This window comes from Pyxicephalus adspersus, chromosome 4 (genome assembly GCF_032062135.1).
Source record: "Pyxicephalus adspersus chromosome 4, UCB_Pads_2.0, whole genome shotgun sequence".
NCBI classification, from domain to species: Eukaryota; Metazoa; Chordata; class Amphibia; order Anura; family Pyxicephalidae; genus Pyxicephalus; species Pyxicephalus adspersus.
The window spans coordinates 145,107,005-145,129,151 of record NC_092861.1 but is presented as its reverse complement, the minus strand read 5'-3'; the positions used below and the strand labels follow the sequence as shown (position 1 = coordinate 145,129,151).

The window sequence follows — 22,147 nt, the reverse complement described above, 5'->3', positions numbered from 1 at the left end:
TCCACGTATTCATAAACTACATAGTTAATACATAGACATACAAAGTACTTAAATAGCGGTAAACCATAAACACATACATTGCAGATATTGACATAAGACTCATCACGGCACAAAAATATGAACTCTTCAATAAAAAAACAATTAAAGCCATGCAGCTTTATTTCTGAGTGTTGATGGAATCCAATTTACATTGTAAGGATTCTTTAAATGATTTATTTATTTACATTGAAAACATTTTATGTGGTCACATCGTTTTAATTTTTGAGTTACAAGAATGAAACAATTGAAACATTCTAGCAAAGTTCCAAATGCATAAAACGCTGACACTTGTCATAACTGCACAATTGTTATTCCCATGTTTTTTTTATTTCATTAGTGAGTTTTAGGAAGCATCTGCAACATGTTGGCTTTGTAGCAGCCCAAAGTTTTTCTTCTGGTCGATTACAGCAGTCAGTTGTGGTTCTTATTTTTATGAACACATTGTTTGGAAAAAAAGATTGTTATTTTTTAAATTACACAAAATCTGCCTCATTATATAAAACTTGGTTTATATTTATTAGGCATGAAAGAATTGGCCTGTTTTGGGTCACAAACATATTTATAGATCTTGCTTGAAGTTCATGAAATTTGTGGTAAATCCCAATAAAGTCCATTATTGTTATTTAATGCTGGGCATTTGTTGTGTTCATAAATAAGCTATTGTGAAACAAAAACCTTGGAGAGCTGGACACTGCCATGGAGGACATGGAACAATGTCAAAATAACTTGAAGCGGAACTATATGTTCCCATCTGCAATAAAACATACTTACCTGCCTGTTTGCTACCATCTTTTGGAAAAAGAAGGTTGGGACTTGATGAACTCCTGTGTGTGTACGTCATCTCGGCCCGTCAAATAAAGATAGCTGGACTTCCAACACCTGGAAGAGAAGAAATGAGGACAGGTGAGTTTATGTACAATTGTATGATCAAGCAGGTATGTTTCTTTTATTGCAGAATAGGCATCAACTGTTACTTCTGAAATAAAGGGCCTGTCTGATCGCATTTTTAAAATTTTTACATTTAGCTCTGCTTGGAAAAATACAGAAACCATATCTACATAGTTAATTGTAAGCTCTGCCCAACAACTCAAACAAAGCCAAGTATATAGCTGTTGTGAGCCTACCATTTTATTGAAAGGGGCTTGGATATCCATTCCTTCCCAATATTGCTTCCTGTGACTCCACTGAACAGAAAAAAGGGCTTTGCATTGAATTATTTCTGATGGTGAACTTGGACCAAGGACTTCCTTAAACAATGAGTTTGTGTCTCTCAGGTCAGTTTGTGACCCCATTGTTTTTTTTGGCTATCTGTAAGGGTGATGGTCATCCCACTGGCCAGGAACGTATGTGACTTTCTTCCTCATGACCACCACACTAATATACTGTGAACTGTGGATATAGTAATTATAGCTGGGGTTCTTTAAGACCATAAATAAGCCATAAATAACTCCATAAAAAGTTATTTTATGGAGTGAATAAACCTCCAACTAAAGTACCACTTTTACAAATGTCCGATCAGATAGGTGATTATTGCAGAAAGGGACAAGCAATGTCCCATCAGCAATAATGTGTCTTACCTGTCTGATCACAAAGTTGACTTGCACATGTGCAGCATCAGCTTTGTTTGCCAGAGAAACCCGGCAATCCCGGCTTCCCTTGTGTGTGCTGGGGAAGAATGAACTTCCATGTGTCTACATCAACTCAAAATAGCCAAACAAGATAGCCAAAGAATGTCAAGAAGAAGAAGAGGTGGAAGATATCTGTGTCTTACATCGGAACACAAACAGGTGAGTTGCACGGCTTTATTTTTTGCTTGAAAACACAAGCATTTTAAAGGTTTGCCAACAGTGAATGGCGGGTAAAATGCCAGATTTACTGCTTTATAAATATGCCAAAAAATATCAGTCTGTTAAAAAAAATGGAATTCAATACATCTCTGCACTATATGCACATTTTCCCATGTTTTGTCCTTAAAAAAATACTGCAAGAATAGAAACCTACTAAAGAAACCTAAAATACCTGTTGACTTTTTCTAGGCTGGCAAGGTTAGCATTTTGGCCTTTCCAGCACTAGGTCCCAGGTTGAAATCTCGTCCAGGACTCTATTTGCTTGTAAAACATGCGGTAAGGTTGATTGTCTCCCCTCAAATTAACTTGGACTGTAATAAAGACATATGACTATGGTAGGGACATTAGATTGTGAGCGCCTTTGAGGGACAGCCTGTGACATGACTATGGACTTTGTAAGGCACTGAATAATTTGTCGGCACTATATAAATATTAGGTAATAAATGATAAAATAGACATGTCACTTCTACCTTCCCGTTGCAGGCTGCCTTAAGTGCACTTAAAACCCATTCAGTGTAACCAGCCCTGGTTCTCCTCCTGCTGGAATCCTCCTTCTGTTCTCATCTCCATAACATATAGGGAAGGTGTTCTGTAGCCCAGTTGAAGGAAATAAGACAGGGCTGACAATGCTACTTCTTTCAGTTCAAAAGTTCACAGGTGGTGTTGTTAATAACATGCAAACATGTAAAAGTAACATGAAAACCTGTTTTATTATGAATAGTAGAGTATTAACCCAAAATATGGGTTTATAGATGATACACTACAATATCTGATTGTAAAAATGATAATAAAACTGAACAATTTACTTGTATACTTTGGGCCCCGTATGGGATGTTGTAGAAGCTTACAGAAGAATTAAAAAAAAAGGGAAACTTTCCAGTGAAAGCCAGAAAGAGTCAGTGGATTTGTTTCAGTGGAATTAACTTGGGTAACATAAACAAAGGCTGCTGTATTGTGCTGAGAGGGAGAACAATGAATATCTCTGCGTAACACTTGGAATGTTATCTGTAACGAAAAACATTCCTGCTTTTTAAGAAATGTGTTATCTATTAAAAGTAGCATGTGTGAAAATATGACAATGTCGAAATTAATTAAAACAGCCATGGAAAATGCTCTGCAGGACCACAAATCTGTTCATTCACGGGATTATAGACCCTGGGAATGTTTTTATTAAGTGTGCTGGGTGTAATGCTAGTGCTGAGTCATCGGAGGGCGCTGACGCCTTGACACTTTGCACAGATTGACATCTGCACGCTACACTATGTACACTGCACAACCAAAAGCTTCTGGTCTCCCGACTATCATATCTTTTTTTAAATGTGGTAACCAGTGTACAATGGCCTTTCCATATCAGATGATGTGGCCAACAAACAGCTTAAACTACTTGATTTAAAAATTGGCTTTGATAGTAAAAGTAAGGGGGCATTCAGCAAAAAAAAAAAAAAAATCCAGGCAAGAACAACGTTTAAAGATATTCCTTCTCCAAAAATTGTTTAAGGAATATAAACCATCAAAAACAACCACATTAAGATTTGGCTATCGAAATCGGTTACAATTTTATCTGAATTTGGGCATCAGCTCTAGCCAATAGTAGGTATACCCAAGGTATAGGCCATTGGCCTGATTTATGAAACCTCTACATGCAAACCTGGAATAGCTTTCTTACAATACTTAGCAATTTTTTAGCAAATGTTTTCAATCCTTTACCAAATCTATTCCAGGTTAACTGGATTACCCATGTTCACCTATTATAATCTATCTTTTTAAGCCTTGGACATCCTTAATAAATCAGGGCCTAAGATATATTGGGCCATACTGTGCGCTAGAGTTGATCCCCAAATTCAGATAAAAATTTGATAGTTTTCGACAACCAATTCTGAATGTTGTTGTTCTTGATGGTTTGGATTCCTGTAAGGATTTTTGGAGAAAGGGCTTCTGGTTGTTTCAGACCTAATTCTACATAGCTGAAAATCCCCTTACTTTTTCTTCCAGGACAACTGTTAATTAATGTGGTTCAAGCTGTTGGTATTAGGCTCCATCATCTCATCAGGAAAGACCATAGCAACTTCCCAATCCATTCTGCTCAGTTGCCAGTCAGTGCCACACACATTTAGGGTCTGCTTTTGCCCATTTAGCCTGAAGAACAAGAATAAGGTCAGGTAATGAGTTTGGGTTCACCGGGCTCACAATCACCATTATAGTATATTTCATAGGTAATCTTTAGAGTTGAGGTCTACTCATCTGTCCATTTTCTCCATCTACACAAAAACCACCCAATGACTTTATAGAGCTGACTACTTTGTACATAGCACAGTTATGCTGGAACAGAAAAGGGCCTTCATCAAATTGTCCCTACAAAGTTCACAGTGGGTCATTCTAGGTTGTAACAATACCAGAACCTTTCATTGGAAACACTAGGACTTTAGAGGGATATCTGCATACATGAGGTCATATAGATTAAAGATGATGGTGAGGTTTTTACAAACTTTTGGCCATGTAGTGTACATAAATTTAAGGAGAACGGCGAGATGTTCAGCTAAAAGATATATATAGAAACTGTTAACTGACAAATTCCATGCTATAGTCCCACCTCCTGGATGCTTTTTGGACTAACAGTCAATTACTCTATATGACTATGGAGTACATCTAATCCTATTCTATGTTTATATTTAGAGCATCCTGACATTCAAAACCTTGAGTTTCCTACTCTTTATGAAAGGAGGAGGTCAGCAATGTTTTATATGCTACCCAATAAATTTTTCTACCCATAGATTTCATAGAAAAATGTATAGCCCCATTCATTGTATGTTTTATTCTGCATGAGGACAACTCACACAAAGCCTACTCATCTCTGCCTTGGGGTGGCGCTCTTGCAGTGAGCTAGCTGTCCTTGTTTTGTGTGCACATGTGAACATATCCCTTCTCTGATCTCATCTGACCCTTAACATAATCTCATTTCTCTCCTCTAAACACAGCTAATCACTTAAGTAAACCACTAAACACATGCTGCTCGTCTTGCACCTCCCATGTTGTTGTTGTTAGCGGATGGCAAGCGGAGTCTTCCCAGTTTGGAGCCTTGCAGATGGAAACAACTGCTATTCTGATTGTATTAAAAGGAATTCCCTAAAGAGGACCTGTGTACAGACTGCTGAGGATCACATTAATCTGATCCTAGCAAGCCACACACAGAGCAGCAATCTCAGGTTTATAATAGGACACACAGCCTAAATTTTATACTTCGGAGATAGGGAGGAAAACATATTAGTTCAAAATATTTAGGCAAATTACACATGTGATGAAAAAAGACAGTCCCTCCAGATCAAGGGCATTGGGGATGTATCAAGAGGGACAGTCCCTCCAGATCATGGACAGTTGGGATGTATACATACAGAGAAGATCTTTTTGTCACAGACTGGAGATTGAATGGGCGCAGTGTGAAACCCAACCCCCAGTATAGTATATAGGGTTGGCACATGTATGGCAAACACCTATTAACTTAAACATTAAGTTATCGTTAAACCCTGGCTCTATTTGGTCTTTACCCCTGGATACCTTGTTTGGTGGACTGTTTTCTGATTATAACCTCTGGGTCTGTATTTTGGACTTGCCTCTGCTGTACTCTTTAGTACTGCATTATCTATGGGTCCCGAGTCCTCTGTCAGTCTTCCCCAGGCACCATTCCTTGCACACAGAAGACATGGGGGCAACTATGGGCTGGGACAGCACAACTAGTTTTTGGAGGCTTAGCGTGGGCTTAGATTGGGGGACTGGCATTGGTCAGCTGGGCCAGGGTCTTACAGTACCCATGTTGATTCGGCTGCAGATGGGCAACTTTTTTTGTATCTCATTTCAGGAAATAATTTTTTCCCTTTAAATGCTGGTCCCCAAAAGCTCAGGCCAACTATATCACCTGCGAATGCGGATCCAAAGAAAGTTCCACTGCGATTGGTAATAAAGGGTTACATCTTAGAACTCAACAATACAACAGTGCTCACTCCTTCCATTCCTACCACGAGCATTCTGAAAACCAGATGAGCAGCTGTATTCCATTACTAATACAATAGAAGTATTTCTTCACATTCTTTTCATGTCCGGTAGCCTGATGGCAGAAGCTTAATTTGCCAAGCACTTTACAAACTCAAACAATGTAATTGATGGCAGGGGAGGACACATGTTTTTAGTTTCCATTGGTTTCCTCGCTTTCAACTCCATCACGGGATGAAGATGAAAGTGAAGAACGGGTCAAATTATACGTTCAAAAATACAGAATCAGATTCGTCAAGAGATATCCTGTCGAGATACAATGCGGACTTGTGGGAATAAAGCATACGATTTGTAGGACAGTTAAACTGCATGGGAAACATGTTCCGGTTTTATCGGTGGGATTCTCTGGATTTCATTAAGGTGTAACTTTACTTTAACATCAATCAGACGTGATGGATAGACTTGCAGAAGAAATGCAGCTCGCACCTACTGTGCAACTACAGAAAGAGGAGCCCCTATGGAGAGGAAATACCCTGGAGCCTTCCATAAAGGCCCACATAGCAAAAAACACTGAAAGTGTATAAGGTAATAGCTGTGATGGGAGCATTCAGTATGTCTTTTTCTTTTTTATGTGTTTAAAGCGTACCTATACTTAGAATTTTCACTTTACATAAAAGGGTAGAGAACCCTCTTATGTAGGGTAAAAATTCTGTTTTTTTGCAACACCTTTAAAAAAAAAAATTTGCAGCACCTCCCCCTAATTCTCGGCAGCCTAGGCGGTCGAGAATGAATGGGAGCCCAAAGCCTCCCGGGATACCTACGTCAGGCATCTCGGGAGGCTCTTGGGCGCTCCTTCTACAAATGCCAGAGCACCTTGGGCATGCGCGGAAGGAGCCTTTTTGCTGAAAGAGAAAAACTTGCTGATCTCATGCATGAGGAATGAGATCGGCAAATTGTTTTTCATCCTACGTCACCCGATCTCGGGCCTGGGTCAGGTGATGTAGGATGAAGAACCCAGAAGAGAAGACGAAGATGGCGGCGCCCAGAGCGCCGGCTCCGACGCAGGACCAGAAGCTGGACAGCCCCGGAGTGATCTGACTGACCTGCGGGATTGAAGGTAAGTGTGTTTTTGTATTTTGTTTTTCGTTTTTGAGTATAATTCCTCTTAAATTTTTATTTCTCCTATTATAGATGTAGGCCAAGCTGTCCAGCAAAAGAAACAGTTTTACGGATTTGCACATACCATTCGATTTGCACATACCATTCAACAGGTCGTTTCAGTACACTTTAGACTCAATTATGTGAACACTATATCTCTGCAATGCAATCAAATCAAGACGTTTGGGAGAGGCTTGCAGAATTTTGTACATCCCTTCCTTCAAACAGGAACCTATAGTAATGCCCATATGCAATGTTGAGTGATGTTGAGTCTTCATGATGGAAACAACAAAATCCAAAGAATGAAAGAGGCAAACCTGAGACAGCCAGTATTGACTAACTCTCAATTTCCATTGGACAAAGACAGATAGGATAACTATATGAGAAATAAGGTGTTAGGAGATGTTTTTTTATTGGGTTATACCAGACTGAGGTTTCACTTTAGGTGCTTGTGTCAACAGGCTTTTGCTTGATCTGAATGGGTTTTTGTTATCTCATACAATTCTACTGGAATGCAAAACATGCTTGCAGTAGGCCAAAAGAGGTCTACTGCAGGCCATATTTATTCTGAATAATATCAGAAACATCTTACAATTCTGGACACAAGCCTTATATTTGTTTAACTCCTAAAATTTATGTTCAGCCCTATCTTTTTGTAGGTTTGCATGAAGTGGGGAATGTCAAGAAAAGAACTGGGGTTCTGTTATAAAAATTTACCAACAGATACAATTTGGCTGACAACGCAAACTGAAGGAAACTCTTCAACAGCAACACAGGAAAGACTGCAACCCGTGTAAGTTTTGTATTGCTGTTAAATCATCTAATGTCAAACCTTCAGTCTACTATGCAATTCCATAGACTGCGGCTACATCCAACTAAGTTCTCTCCAGGGGCATGGTCAGATCAAAAATGTCATTGCAATGGACTCACACTAGTAGGATCTTTCTCAGCATTATCACATACTTGTCCACAGCCAGTTTCCTTTCTAAATATTTGCAGGTATGGGCTAACCAGTCTGATACTCCTTAGAACTTTGCTACCCCTTGCCTGGGGTTATTTGACGTAACCCCAAATCAAGATCTTCTCTTAACCATACTGCCTTCAGTACAGCTCAAGTCAGATTTTGGGTAATGTGGAATTGGAAAGAACCCAAGCAACACCAACAAAGACATAGATAACAATGAAAGACTAGATGTTCCTCCCAGAGTTTGCACTCATTTCTTCTCCCAATGAAGATACATGTAGTGAGGGCTTATTCCCCTAGTGTGGTCACAGAAAGCAAGAACTTACTTTCCCCACTCGATCGAAAACTAGATTTAAAAGTTTTGTACAGAGTTGAGCTTTAAATATATTCAATTCTGAAATTTTTTTAGTGTCCCTTTTTAAAGTTTTATCACCATAACGACAAACTTAACATGGGACAAGCCGAAAATCTGAAACTTCAGCTGCGCACAAAAAATTATAATGAAAGCAATACTGTAACACTTGAAGCATACAGAATTCTATGGAAAAAAAAGCTAAAAACAAAGGCAGAAATTGTAGAAGAAAAAAAAAAAAGATTTGCCTTACACGACCCAAAACTCACTTAAGAGACAAATTTATTTGGACTCAAGCGCTTTGCCTAGAAATATGTGGGGCTGCAAATGACTCACACATGTTAAGCTTACTATCGATGGTGCCGGCATTGGTGGTTGAAGATTAAGCAGTACGGAGTTTGCTAACAACTCCTATCATTTATCTTACTTAGAACAAGGAGCTCCTCCACATTGTGCTTAAGCGTTTCCCACGATGAGTCAAGCTATGACATTTACTCTCATCTCACCTTCACCAAAACTTTCTACAAAGCTAAATTATGGGAGAGATAAACCAATAAGAATAATGGCTCTGGTCTTAGTGTATCTGCACCCTTCATGGATGATGTACATCTAGGGTGTATTTTATACTAGATTTTTTGGACCAGCTTGACGTATTTTATGTTCACTGACCTCATCTTTGGATTTACTTATATACAAAATAAAGGTTTATAGTAGCAGTTGGAAGGGTCCAGAGAAGGAGGGGAGGCATGGGTAAGCTTGGTAAGTGGTAAATGCTTCTTGGCTTAGTCTACGTAGCTAAAATCTTGGCATATGTTTGGATGTGTTAACAATGCATCCAATGGTGTAGATACAAGGGTTGCAAAGGTCGTAAATGAAACCAGGCTCCTTGCTCCAGAGGTCCTGTGGGGACCCTCCCCATGACATTCTTTTTATCTTTTCATCTGCGGGCATTTGGTGAGCACCGTGAAATAAAATGAGAAATCCATCTTGTTTCTGTAGAAATCCATCTTGTTTCTGTCGATCATATTTATGAAGTGGAGAAAGGATATTTGATGAATTGTCCACATATGACAGACCTAAATGCCTCTTCCATATCGTATATTTAAATCGACTCTAACCGCAGGGAAATGTATAGCCGTTTCAGTTATATGTGCAGAAAAAGCCAAACACAAGGCATATCATCATTTTCGGAATATTCTAAGCAATGACTGTGCCGTTTAATGAAAGAAAAGAGTAGAGTAGAATAGTGATTGACACTGCAGTCGGGTAAATTGGCAACTCATTTTGTGGCATCTGAGACCCCCCTAATGGAGCTCATTGTAGACACAGAAAATTAAAGTTTTAGTCCTACATCTTTTAGGCTTCCAACTACCCCATTTTTGGAGGACTCAACCCCCCCTCCAACCCTCTTATTTTTACCTATCTGGAGAGTGGCTACTGTCTACTTTTTCTAGTTTTCATTCAAGTTTCCCAGTTGTTGCAAGCATAAAGCGCATGGCTTAGTGGCCCTGTGTACTCCAGGGTTCCTTTGTGTATCAGTGGCCTTGTACTCCAGCGACCCTTTCTGCTCCAAGGCCCCCGTTTTAAAGTGATACTTTGTGCTCCAATGACTTCTGTACTGTAGTGACTTTTGTGCTCCAGTGATCCCTGTGTTCCTTTGACTTCATGCTTTAATGACCCTTCTGTACGCCAGTGATCCTTTGTGCTGCAGTGACCTCTGTGCTTCAACAGCAATATGCTTTAATAACCCTATACTTCAATTCGGTTGAGAAAAGAATGGTAATTCTACCACAAAATTTTGCAAAAATTTGTTTTCCTCATATTTCCCTCATAACTAAAGTTAGGCCTCTAAGGTGCGAGGAAAGGAGCATAGGGGAAGGCCGACATGACTAGGCAGACAGGGAGCGTACCGCATAGGTTTAAGTTTTTTTGGTTGGAAGTGAGCTAGGGGAAGAGGGGGGTTAAGGAGGAGGAGGAGGTTTTATGAGGGGCACAAAAAGTTAGGACGTCAGGAAGAGGAAGTGGGGGTCTTTTCAGAGAGAGACAGCCTGCGGGCAAAGTTTTTCCCCCCTCCCTCCCTCTTGTTTGGTTAGTTGGGGTATTAGGTGACAGTGTGGGGGTTTTTTTGGTTGGTAATATTGTGGACGGTTGAGGTTCTCGAGGGATGGGGAACCAGCATTGTTGTTGTATTGTTTTGTTTAATTGGTATTTAATTTTATAGTTATTTCGTGTATACTATTCGTTGATAATGGAATGTATTTACGTTATGTTTATATTGGTTATTTATATTGTTATTTTGTTATTTATGGTAATAAAGTTATTGGGTTAATATTTTGTTATAATAAAAGGCATACAGGCTATTTAACCAACATATGGTGTGGTCTTTATTTGGGGGGTTAAGTGTTAAAGTTGTTAGTGAGGTAATAAAAGGGGGCTTAAGGGGAGTCTATAGTCTACAAAGATGCAAGTCTGTGGAACTATGTTTTGCCACAGTCATGTAATGGCCAATAATGGTTTGGACTGTGGTGTTCAAAAAGCTTATGAAGGCGTGATGGTCATGGTACACTTCAATGTTGATGCTTCATTTTTGGTGAACATCAGAATACTAGATTCTCTGCCAGCCTTTAATATATCTAGTATTACATATAAGGCCCTGGTCCAGCACCAGCGCTCCCTAGATTCCTTCAATCTAACATTTCTTTATCTTGCACCTATAGCAAGCCTGTTTTCAGCCTCGGGAGACTAGTTGCACCTTCCTAGCATGTGGTTGCCCACAGGACTTCTATGGACAAGGGACAGCATTTGGGGAAAGGCTGACCAAAGACCAAGAGCCCACAGATAATGAAGAACAAAAGATTCCAGCAGAGGCAAATCCAGAATACAGAGCCAGAGGTCATACCCAGGTAATCAGTCCACCAGAACAGGTATCCAAGAGTAAAAACAAAGCAGTCGCAAGCAAAATGTCAGTCCAGGCAGTATACAATCACATGATCAAGAAACAGATACAAGCAGAAACAGTAATATGAACAAATAAACACTCCAGCAGCAGGTCACCAAACTTTTGTACAACAAGCAACTGGTTACTGTAAGTAGAGAGGCTTTTTATTATCTGCTCCATCGCCCCTTTCGGAACATTTATAAGGATGTTGTATTGCTAACACTGACTTCTACATTATAATATTTATTTATTTCCAAATATTACAAGTCACAGTTTACATTATTTGAGTTGGATGGCTGGCCACAAGGCCTGATAAAGACCCATTCTTTTTTTTAATTTTCTTTAACAACATGGAAGTCTTTTTGGTAACATGGTATTCTTCCTAGCAATAGGCCAGGCGTTCTACATGGAGGTTTAACTGATATCATGGAATTCTCATGGATAGCATGAAGTTTTCAGCCTCTCTGCATACATTGTAGTCTATAAGGTAACACAACAGCACTTTCTTGTAGCATACAGAACTATCAGGTAACTATCTTCAAGGTTTGTCCTTGACCTTGTACAAGCAAAAACATTTACACTGAGATTTTTGGGTATTTTTTGTAAAGTGGCCAACAATTCCAATGGCTTTACAAGGAGCAACAAAATGCTACTAGCAAATAAAATTAAAACACCTCCTGTGATCTAGTTACCAATCACTTTAAAATTGGTAAATATTTTTTTAAAATAATGCAAGATTAACTTTCTGGTGCCCATTGAACAGACAGATGAAAGAAAGCAGCCAACCAGCTGCAGGGATTAGTGGTGTCACCATCATGGTTATGTAGTGTGCCAGAGTTATGAATATTTTGCAATCTCTTTGGACCTTCTCAAAGGGGGACGTAGGCTTGGAGATGTAGGAGAAGAAGACCCAAGTAGTATCAACCCAAACTGAAAAACAATTGCTATTTAATAACAAAGATTTTTTTATATTTTGGATGCATCTTAGTGTTGCAGTTGCATTGCTTCCACATCCTTCTACATGTACTGATTAACATGATTGACAGTGTTGTCAGAAAGTTTCTAACCAAGGACTTTCATTGCCAAATCATTGGGTATTAATTTAATTAAAGCAGCAAATTTAACAATATTGTAAATGCTTTTGAATTGACAATATCATTTTAAAGCTTATATGAGATTTTAGGGATTGAGTTTACATGTACTTTAAAAGGCACAAGTAGTCATACAGTTGGGTAATAACTTTACCAGACAAATACAGTGCTAAAATGAAAATAAATTGGGGTCAGATGCCTTTTCACCAAGGGTCAGAAGCTGACTAATATTAGACTTTTAGCTGCAGCTAAATCAGTCTTAGCCTCGAATCAAACACAAATTTAATTACGACCAGGCTTTGTTCTCTTTTCAGTAGACAGTGTACCATATGATGTCATCTTTCTTCCATTGGAAAAACCCCCTCTCAATGATTTATCGAGATTATGTAATGCTGCCTGTGGTTATTTACGACGCACAGATATGATGAGCACATTCTACGAATACAATCCCAGCTTGTAATCACATATTATGGCCACCTCCTGCCCAATAAAATTACCGGGACACCAGCTTTAATGTACTGGAAGGCTTAAAAAGCCATCACTCGCGGGACTTAGAAGTACATTAAACTTTTCAACAGAACAAAGAGTAACTCGATCGCAGGGCCGCGATTTTCCAGCTCCCTTCCTGGGTAAAGGGGCCATGGAAAATAGAAAATTGCAAAGTGACTGATATACGTAGGGGTCAATGGATTCCTCTACCCAATGTCACTGGATTTATTTTCCATTCTTAAATTACTTCTTTTCGAATCTGTAATGTACGGTTTAATAAATACCTAAGGTTGTGAGCTTATTTGGCAAAGAGGAGCGCTGTTTCTTTTTTAAAGTAAACTGGTTATAAACCTGGGAAATCCAGCTTGAGCAAATGTTTATGAGCAGGGCTTATTAACACGGTTAAAAAGGTTTGGGACTGGTTGCATGTATACGAAGACAACTAGGGAGATCAAGCAAGCCCCTTCACACCTGAGAGGTCCAATGTGGTTCATTAACATGTGCCAAGTCTTTTGTTAAAATGTGTTGCATTAGGGCAGCTTAATTATTTGAATTAGCTGCCAAAAAAACGCAATGTACACAAAATTGGTCGGAAACCTTTTACTTGTCGACCACAATGCTGATGATGAATTTAGGTTACATTTCTTCCAAACAATTTCAAAATGCATTTTAGAGGCCATATGTGTTTTTTTAATATAATTTATTGTGTATCATCTAAAAATATGTGATGATCCTTCCAGCCTTCTGCAATTTGTTCCCTTTTCTGTTCCTTTGCAATCATGTTGGTTGTGTTGTCACAGGCTGACATAACCTTTTCCTTCACCCCCACCAGGTTCTTTAAAGAGTGAAGTCTCCACCAGGGTTTTATCGAACTTCTTCTTCTTCAGGTTTCTTCCAGAGGTTAGGGGTTCCTTGAGCCATGAGCTCTCGGGTTAGAATAACTAGGTGTTTAAAAAGGGTAGCAGCTTTCTAGGGGAGTAGTGGGGCGGCCATGGTCAGGAATGCTGTGCCCTCACTTTTTTTGGGAATGGGCAAGCGTGCCCATTCCTATTTTGCAAAGGATTCTTCTGTTGTTCCGTGGCTCTGGCAGGTCTGCCCCCCCGCGGGATCAAGGGAAGGACCCTGCTGGAGGGCGCACCCGCCAGAGCAACGGACCATGTCTCTCATATAGAATTACAGACTCAGGGTGGTGGGTGGGTTGTCGCTCTGATCACAATCCCCCCACTCTCCCATCGCAGACTCAGGTAGAGTGTGCAGGTTCTGGTATCATGACGTCACTCTGGGGGAAGTTTCTTCCCCTTTAATTGACACAAAGGCAGGGGTGTAGCAGGGTGTGCATGTACCATGCTCCCTCTTCTTTTCTTCTTTTCCCTCAGCTTTCCCACTGGGGCCAGCTATGTAAGAGGAATTCTTTGTACTGACCACCATATCAATGCACTGTGAGCTGTGGATATAGTAATTATAGCACAAGTTTTCTGGAGTAATTAAAGTTATTTCAAGGGTTTCCCTTTTCTAAAAAGGTCAAGAAACCTTAGTTTAATGTTAGATAGCAATTTATGCAGAGATAAAAAAGTAGAGTAAATCCTAAGGTTGGGACCATACCCATCTATTCTTCCCAGTTTTAGCACAGATGCAAAATAGTTGCTCTGTCAGTTCACCTTTATGTTGTGTATGTGGGACAGGAAAAGATAATACCTGCAAGGGTTTTGGCCATTCTCTATTCTATCCAAAACTATAATAAAAATAGTTTTTTGCTTGACAAAGACTTAAAACCTACTAACATTGTTGGTGTTGTCCAACGCAGTCCCAACACAGGAAGTCATTTTGCCTGGTGTTCTATAGCTTCAGACCACTGTGCACAAAAAGAAGACAAAGTTGTAATTTTGTACAGAATGTTACAACAAGCTATAGTGTAGTAACTCACTGTGGAGAACAGAAATAAAGCAGACCTTCCATACAAGTAAAATAATTACTCACCTGGGTCCCATGAGATTGCACATTCACTTGTGCCCATTCTATCTGCCTACAGTTATACTTTAAAGTCATTTAAATTGTCCTTCCGAAATTGGCACAGCTTCCATGTTTTTTATGCTTATACGGAAAATAACGCATTGCTGTTTAGAGAATATCTAAAGCCAAAACTTTGTTTTCAACTTCAATACTGTTGTATAAGGTTATACCCGCTGTCATTTTTTTCTCATCCATATCATATTTGGGGGATTTTCCTAATTTCCTGTTCTGTACTGTAGACTCATCAGAAAGGAGGAAGAGGTTATTCCTATGTAAAGTAATCACTTCTTACACAGCTTTCACACAAAGACTTCTCATTAAAGGTTCCCTTCTATTTCAGTTCTGGAGATAAATATTAGATTTAGCCCTATGGAAGGGTTAGACCTGCCTCATGGTTGAGCTTCACAGTGTGGCTCCAAGAAGCTGGCACCTTGCCCGCCGCTCAATCGCTTGCACCACAGAGCTGGTTTTTGAAGAACTGGCATCTGCAGATTTGACATTGGGCAGCAGTGATCAGTACAATACTGCTCTCTTCTGTCCCCCATTCATTCTTTATAAGGCTTCCTAAGATAGAAGCTACTTGAAGATACTTGTACCCCCAGGCAGTGATTCACTGGCACAAGTAAGTGGTAACTGCACCGCAATCTCATTGCCATTCTGAGCCTTTGTTGCATTCCCGGTGACACACTGACCAGGACAAAGTAGATGAATCTCTTCAACAAAATCAGCAAAAAACACCGAAAAGGGTTTCTAACTTCTGAACACACTATTCAATTCGTAAGGAAAATTTCCTTTAATTTAGTTTTAGAAATATGTCGCTAAGAGTAGGGTAATACATGCTTCCCCTGGGTGGATGGGATCTTGTTGTTCTCTTTTGTTTAATTATTAATGTTAGTCACAATAATTTGATCCCTTCAAAATTACACATCTAGTAATCATTTCCATGAAGTCATCCAGCAGTAAATCCTTGGTTTGTCATGTGAAAAAAAAATCTCTCTCTGCCCTCTCTGCTTTTGCTTTGGCACAGCCTGCAGGTCACAGCAGCATCTCAGAGTCTTGATCAAATACATTGCCTCATCTGTACACTGAAAGGCATTTAAAGGGCGCCCATCATGGGAGAATTACATGTGCTTTAAAAGATTGGCTTCTCATCTTACAAATATCAACTGTGCTGATCAGGAAAGGGCTGGAAACCTTTCCTCTGATAAGCAAAACTAATAAATGGCCTGGCGGTAGGCACTGATTTCTAAGGGTTAAAGAAAGTCCACATGATGCATATGCCTGCCATTATAGCCAATTTAGGAAGGTGCAATATGTGCCACTGCATAAGGCCCCCCGTTGGGTCAGTTTGAGTCTGCTGAGAAGCTGATATTTCCAAAGGACATAATTATTGAGACACCTTGTCTAGCATTTGCTTACTTTGCAACTCTCAGCATTCGGTCACAAGACATCTCACGGTTGCAAGGAACTGGTGCTGGAAGTCAGGGCCAACTTTGAAAACCTCTAGCAAGTGTCCAGGTCAGCATAAATAAATCCGTGGGGATTTTGCAATGGCTAAAATCCAAAAGGCCCTCAGTAAAACTCCTGCTCATCTCCCCCAGGTAGGCACACGACTTAAGACAAGTTCCCTAGGTTGAACGGGCCACTGCCTATGGGTGAAAGAGAAAGACAACAATTATTCATTTGGCAGGGGCTACAATTATATCTGACAGGTAGGGGGATTCTCCTTGATCTCAACTGCAAATCAATAGGCGAAAACCTGTGCACACCATAGCTTCAATAGATGGTTAGGTTTTAGGCTGATATACTGTAGATAAGACTCTTTAAATTGTCTTCGAATTAGACCAGATTCAAAATTCAGAGAATCAATGGATTTAAATGTGATATACTAGTTTGAAAGAAGGCTAATGGGCTGAGACAGCTCTGTGCTTCCTAAATGTCTTGGATAATTCAACTGTAATATAGCCCAGCCATTATTTCCAAATCTGTTTTTGTCCACCTGGGAATTTTGGGTTCCACCCACCTTTGTGTGCCCTGGCTCCAGTTACATTTTCAGTAACATGAAATAAATAAAAATCTAGCAGGAATGGATGCAACGTCTAATAATTGACAATAATGAGCACATTGTGCAGACTTGAGAACTCAAAGTGCAAAGATCTCACTTATAGGGTCTCAAAGGGAGAGAATAAACTGTCCAGCGGGTTAGCTTGTGAGCATTTACCAAAATTATCAGTTTCCTGGGGACTGACCCATTAATGGAGCAATAACCAACAAGCTTAGGAAACCGTGCCAAAGTACAAGTACAAGTGTAACCTCGGGCTGTCATTGTTTCTTGATATCACATTTAGCTTTAAAGAAGAAAAAGACAGCCAATGGGAACAATAATTTAGAGTGTTCTTTTGCAAAAATAACATATGTTAAGAATAAATATCATAGAATGGCAGTTTTATCGAGAACTAAATATTTAAACAGGGATGGGGGCCAAGGCTGGCAATATAAAGACTTAAAAAAAGAAAACTGTGTTAATTGGTCTTACTAAACACCACAATGCTATGGAACGTGCCAAGAGCCTTCAGTACAGTAAAGGAAGCCGGTTATCATAACAAGCATTGGCTATATCCCTTAAAGGAGATCTAATCCCAAGAACTAAAATGTAATAAATTACAGATTTCCAGTGCTTAGATGTGGTGGTTGGATTTTTTTTTCAGGCAAAGAACATTTTTAACAAGTACAGCAAAGCATCCTTCCAAACTATCCTCTGTATTTTACATTTGTTTTTGGGTTTACATACACTGTGCTTGTACTGTACATGTACTAGCACAATGTACCAGTGTACTGGTAAGGAACACATATTTAGAGTACTACCCCCCCCCCCTTTCATCCCCAACCCCCTACAATTTACTGTGTAAATTCCAATCCAACAATTGGAGTTTACACAAAGCTATGGACCCTTTTGGTACCATTCAAATCTGAAACTCTAGAAATAGGGACCAGATTTTTTGGTCAAGAGTCTTGCCTTCTGTCTTGGCCCATTACTGTGATAGGGACCTTACTGGAGGGGTGAAGCCAGGTTCCTAATTAGAGATGTTGCCAACCTTTGTGTAATAGATCCACCAAGGATGTTGTAAAAATTGAGGTACAGGCTATATTATAAATGGCAATCATTTCCGGCCTTTGGATGGCCACCAATGATGTAACTCCGGCGGCTGGCTCTGTGTGTGGCAAGCCTGAGCTCTATACTACATGGCATATTGTATGTCTTATTTGTCAGTTAGTACTACCTCCAGGAGGCTATTTGGTTTTTGATAATAGGATTTAGGTTACCTTTTTACCCTGTCTGGGGACTTGGAAGAACTTTTTTGTGGTCCAAGTGGGTAGAATTCTACATATGTCAAGTTTTTACTGATGTATCCCTGAAAAAATCATGTTTTCCCATTTCCAGAATATCACCAGTTGCTGGGACAGGAAGTGACACATTCTGAATGTTTACCTTAAAGCAGAACTAAAGTGAAAAATAAAAATCAGACATTTAATCCCGAAGATCCCTTCATGGTTCTGGACCTTTCCTCAATCCAGTCCTGGAATTCTTTTTCTTCCTGGCGCTGAAGAAGTGTCAGGTGCCACCATGTTTGGTCTTTTTTTACGGTCTTCTTGCTATGTCACCATATCTCACACTGTGCAGCTACAAAATCGGCGATGTAGGCCGCTATAAGGGGGAAAAAAGTGCGCACGTGTGAGATCAGCATATTTTTTCCCTTAGTAGAAAAAATGCCCTTCTGCGCATGCCCACAATCACATCCCGGGGTGCGTGAGGTAGGTATCCCGGGGTACTCTGTGCTCCCTATTAGTCTTGATCACCACGGCGGTGCTTAAAAAAAAGGGTGTTGCACTGAAAAATAAATACTTTATATGTAAGGGTTGTCTACCCTTTTATGTAAAGTAAAATGTTGAGTTTAGGTACACTTTAAATTTTTGGTAGGACCTAAGACAGAAAAGCTCAGGGAATGGCAGAGAGAAGCAGCAGAAAGAGCCAGTTGGATGTCCTGCTGTGCATGGAGTATAGTGGAGAGACAAGAGCAACAGAAAAATGGACACATCAATGTGTTGCTTCCCTGTTCACTATCCAGACACAGGGTGGACGTGGAGGGGAAACCTTTAAGTGAAAGTAAAACTGGAGCAGAGAAAGATCAGGTCTCCTCTCCCACCAAACATAAAATTCTTTGCTCTCATTTATGTATTTTTGCCTATTTATCCATTTGCCTGGAGTTCAGCTTTAAAACAACTGTCTTATCCTCTTGAATATTTATGCCTGAATTCTGCTCTACTAAGATGAGTAAAAAAGTCCCAGTTGGATTCTGTGAATCATGTTGGCCACACCTCTTTTATTTAGTTGAACACAAAAAACAATCATTGGAACACACATCTCTATCACAGAATCAGTTGGCCTGCTGACAATGTTTCTCATAATCGGAAAAGAAAAACGAAATTTGGCAAGGCAGCTGCCTGTATAAATTAACGTCAGCTTTAATAAACAGCAAACCTCCCCTTCTCTGTTACAAAGCGGATACATATACGGGAATACGCTGCAGTTCCAGCCAGAAAAATATTGCAGTGTTTATCATTTCCTTAAAATGAATGGGCCTGCTGCATATTTCGGAGCTGGCATCAGATTATTTTATCAAAAAAAGAAAACTGTAAATTGTAGTATTTAGGGTGAAAATTCTTCTTAAAGGGCAAGTCCGGTCAAATGGCCCTAGAACTCTCGTAAAACCCATACATAGGAACTGTTTGACCTAAAATTTAATTTATTCTTTAACATGTTCATCTAACTTTAAAAGTTATTGTCACATTTTTAAATGGGTAACATTTATTAAAATAATAGCCATGGATCCTGGGGTGACAATGATCTGCCTCCTTTTCCCAGTTGCTCGTCTGCATTGTCACCCAATCACATGTGCAATTGGTGGACACAAAACACATTACAGGAATTTTCTGCTGTTGTCACCATCAGTATACCTCTTACCATACCATGTACCATATTTTGTCGGAGTGCCCCAAATTACAGAGATATTGGACACGCATATACCAAGTCGGATACACGTTGGTGGGTCGCTCCTTCCCAAAATGCCAGGCAGAGGCATTACTTAACATAAAACCAGAGGTATGCAATAAAGCCTAGTTTAGACTAGTGACTTACCTATTTACAGCGGCCAAGATGCTAGCCACAGCTAGCCAAAGCATGGTGGTCCTCCACCCCCACCATAGCACAGGTCAAACAAAAAATGTCCTGGTTTCTGGTGAACTGCGGGCTATACTTACTGACTCCATGAATCGGTTTCAGCGAGTGTGGTCACCATGGATTGAGTACTATATGCCTATGGGATGAGATCATTCATACTTGACGCTATGAGTTGTTTCTTTTTTTGAAAACACACACTATCGCTGGAATCCACCTATTTGTGGCCTGTGTGACCTGATCGTCTTACTCCCCCCACCCCCTACCCATCCTAGTTTGCCTCCCCCTCTTTCTTTCTTTTTTTTATTTATTTACCAAGAGTACCAATTTATTGGTACTCTAAATGTTACTCAGGGTATTTGCACGCGTCCAACCCACCTGGTAAGGTGGGAGGGGGGTTAGCTCCATTGGGGGGCTTAGCCCCAGCTGCAATATAATGGACATATGACCCGGGAGCCTATGAACCACTGGCACAGTTGACCTTATGCGAACATATTGAACAGCATGGACAATAGCTTTGGCTGATTTTTTACTACTGTTTAGATTATTTATATGTTTGTTCCTTTTTCTTATGCACTGCCTTGAAAAAAAATGTTGGATTGTAAATATTCTACTGTAAAGCTTTAATAAGCGAACATACAAACGTTATGCAGATAGTGCCCTGGCCGAAATTCAAACGTGGGACCTAGTGCTGCAAGGCCAGAGTGCTAAACTCCATGCCGCCGTGCTGACCATCTGGAAGCCTACCCTCTACAACGTTGTGCATCTACTGGTGAGAGACCTGCAGGTCCTATGATAGCCATACACTATTTAATGTTTTCTAGAGATCTAAAAAAACTTTTTTGAAAAATAGGGCAATTCCAATTAGATATGCCCATTCCTTACCCAAACATGCACCACAAACTCCATCCTAGTGTGATACAGTGGAGTGCATTCTGTAACAATCAGCAGACAATGAGAATGCTCCCTATGTTTTCCCATTACTGCACAGCTGTTTCTGTTGTTATAGTAAACAGCAGAGAGTGCTTAAATTGGCTACTGGTTGATAGGGAGCACTCAATGCTGAACTACATTAGCCGAACCTAGTGGGGCATCACTAGAACGAACTCATTGATGTGTACAGAATAGTTTGTCAGACTGACGGAATGGGGCAAAGTTTGAATCACTTGATCAGACTGGTCAGAGGGTGCACATGTCAAGGAGATACAGTGTAAGTGTGCACCCTACAGTGTGCCACCTTGAGATCCAATAGATAGTACTTTTGTCAGAAAGCAGAATTCTGTAGGCCCTTTCAATCAATGGCTGTCCCACATTTAGAACCTTTTGGTGTCGGTCATGCATCACATATTTAAAAAGGCTAATTCTTAGAGTATATTTCTTTCACAAACAATCTTTTATTTACTTGCAGTGTGTCCTTGAACTTACAAGGAAATATGAATAACCAGTTCCCTAGTACAGCACCCCTCCCCCTTTCCGGTCATAGCCCTCTCCTCTTCTGAGTGCTTAATTACCGTCTATGCTGGCCCAGCCTGTCCATACTTCTTTCCCACCATCTTCCTACATACCCATTTAAGTAGCATTTGGAGAGAAGTGATGAAGAATACTTGATTGACAGCTCTAACGCTGCTTGGACCATGACATCACATTCAAAATGGCGGCACCCAGCACGAGTCTCAAAAAGGCTTTTACAGGTTAATTAAATACAGAATATATGTAATTTTCACCTATGATAATATAGAAAGGCTGTTGTTGAAGTCTGATGGTGTTTCTGTTTCTGGTCCCCTAATTTTCTCTAGCCAAAGAAATGGAAAACTCAGCAGGGTCCAAACCACCTCCTCCACCCCATACTGGTGACCAAGTTTGGAATTCATAGAAATGTTTTCAACAATGCCTACAAAGACATAGTGTGAGACACTCAGTGGTGTCTGAATCTCCCAGCATTTATTAAAACCTGAAGTATCCCAGAATTAAAACCATTTTCCAAAACAACAACCAAAATTCGGCATCGCATAACACTAAGCAGTCGGTTCTGGTGACGT

The 22,147-nt window shown here is 40.0% G+C and overlaps 1 protein-coding gene across 1 annotated transcript in view; it reads right to left on the bottom strand.

Moving 5' to 3' along the window:
* Nucleotides 1–201: 201 nt before the first annotated feature.
* Nucleotides 202–22,147, bottom strand: part of LYPLAL1 (lysophospholipase like 1) — a 64,293-nt gene continuing 42,347 nt past the window's right edge. The window contains exons 7-9 of the mRNA XM_072409878.1: nucleotides 16,292–16,521; nucleotides 14,644–14,714; nucleotides 202–918 (exon numbers count right to left, since the gene is read on the bottom strand). Of these exons, the coding sequence (XP_072265979.1) occupies nucleotides 16,461–16,521 (61 nt within the window). The 3' untranslated portion in view covers nucleotides 202–918; nucleotides 14,644–14,714; nucleotides 16,292–16,460. The remainder of the gene's footprint in view (nucleotides 919–14,643; nucleotides 14,715–16,291; nucleotides 16,522–22,147) is intronic.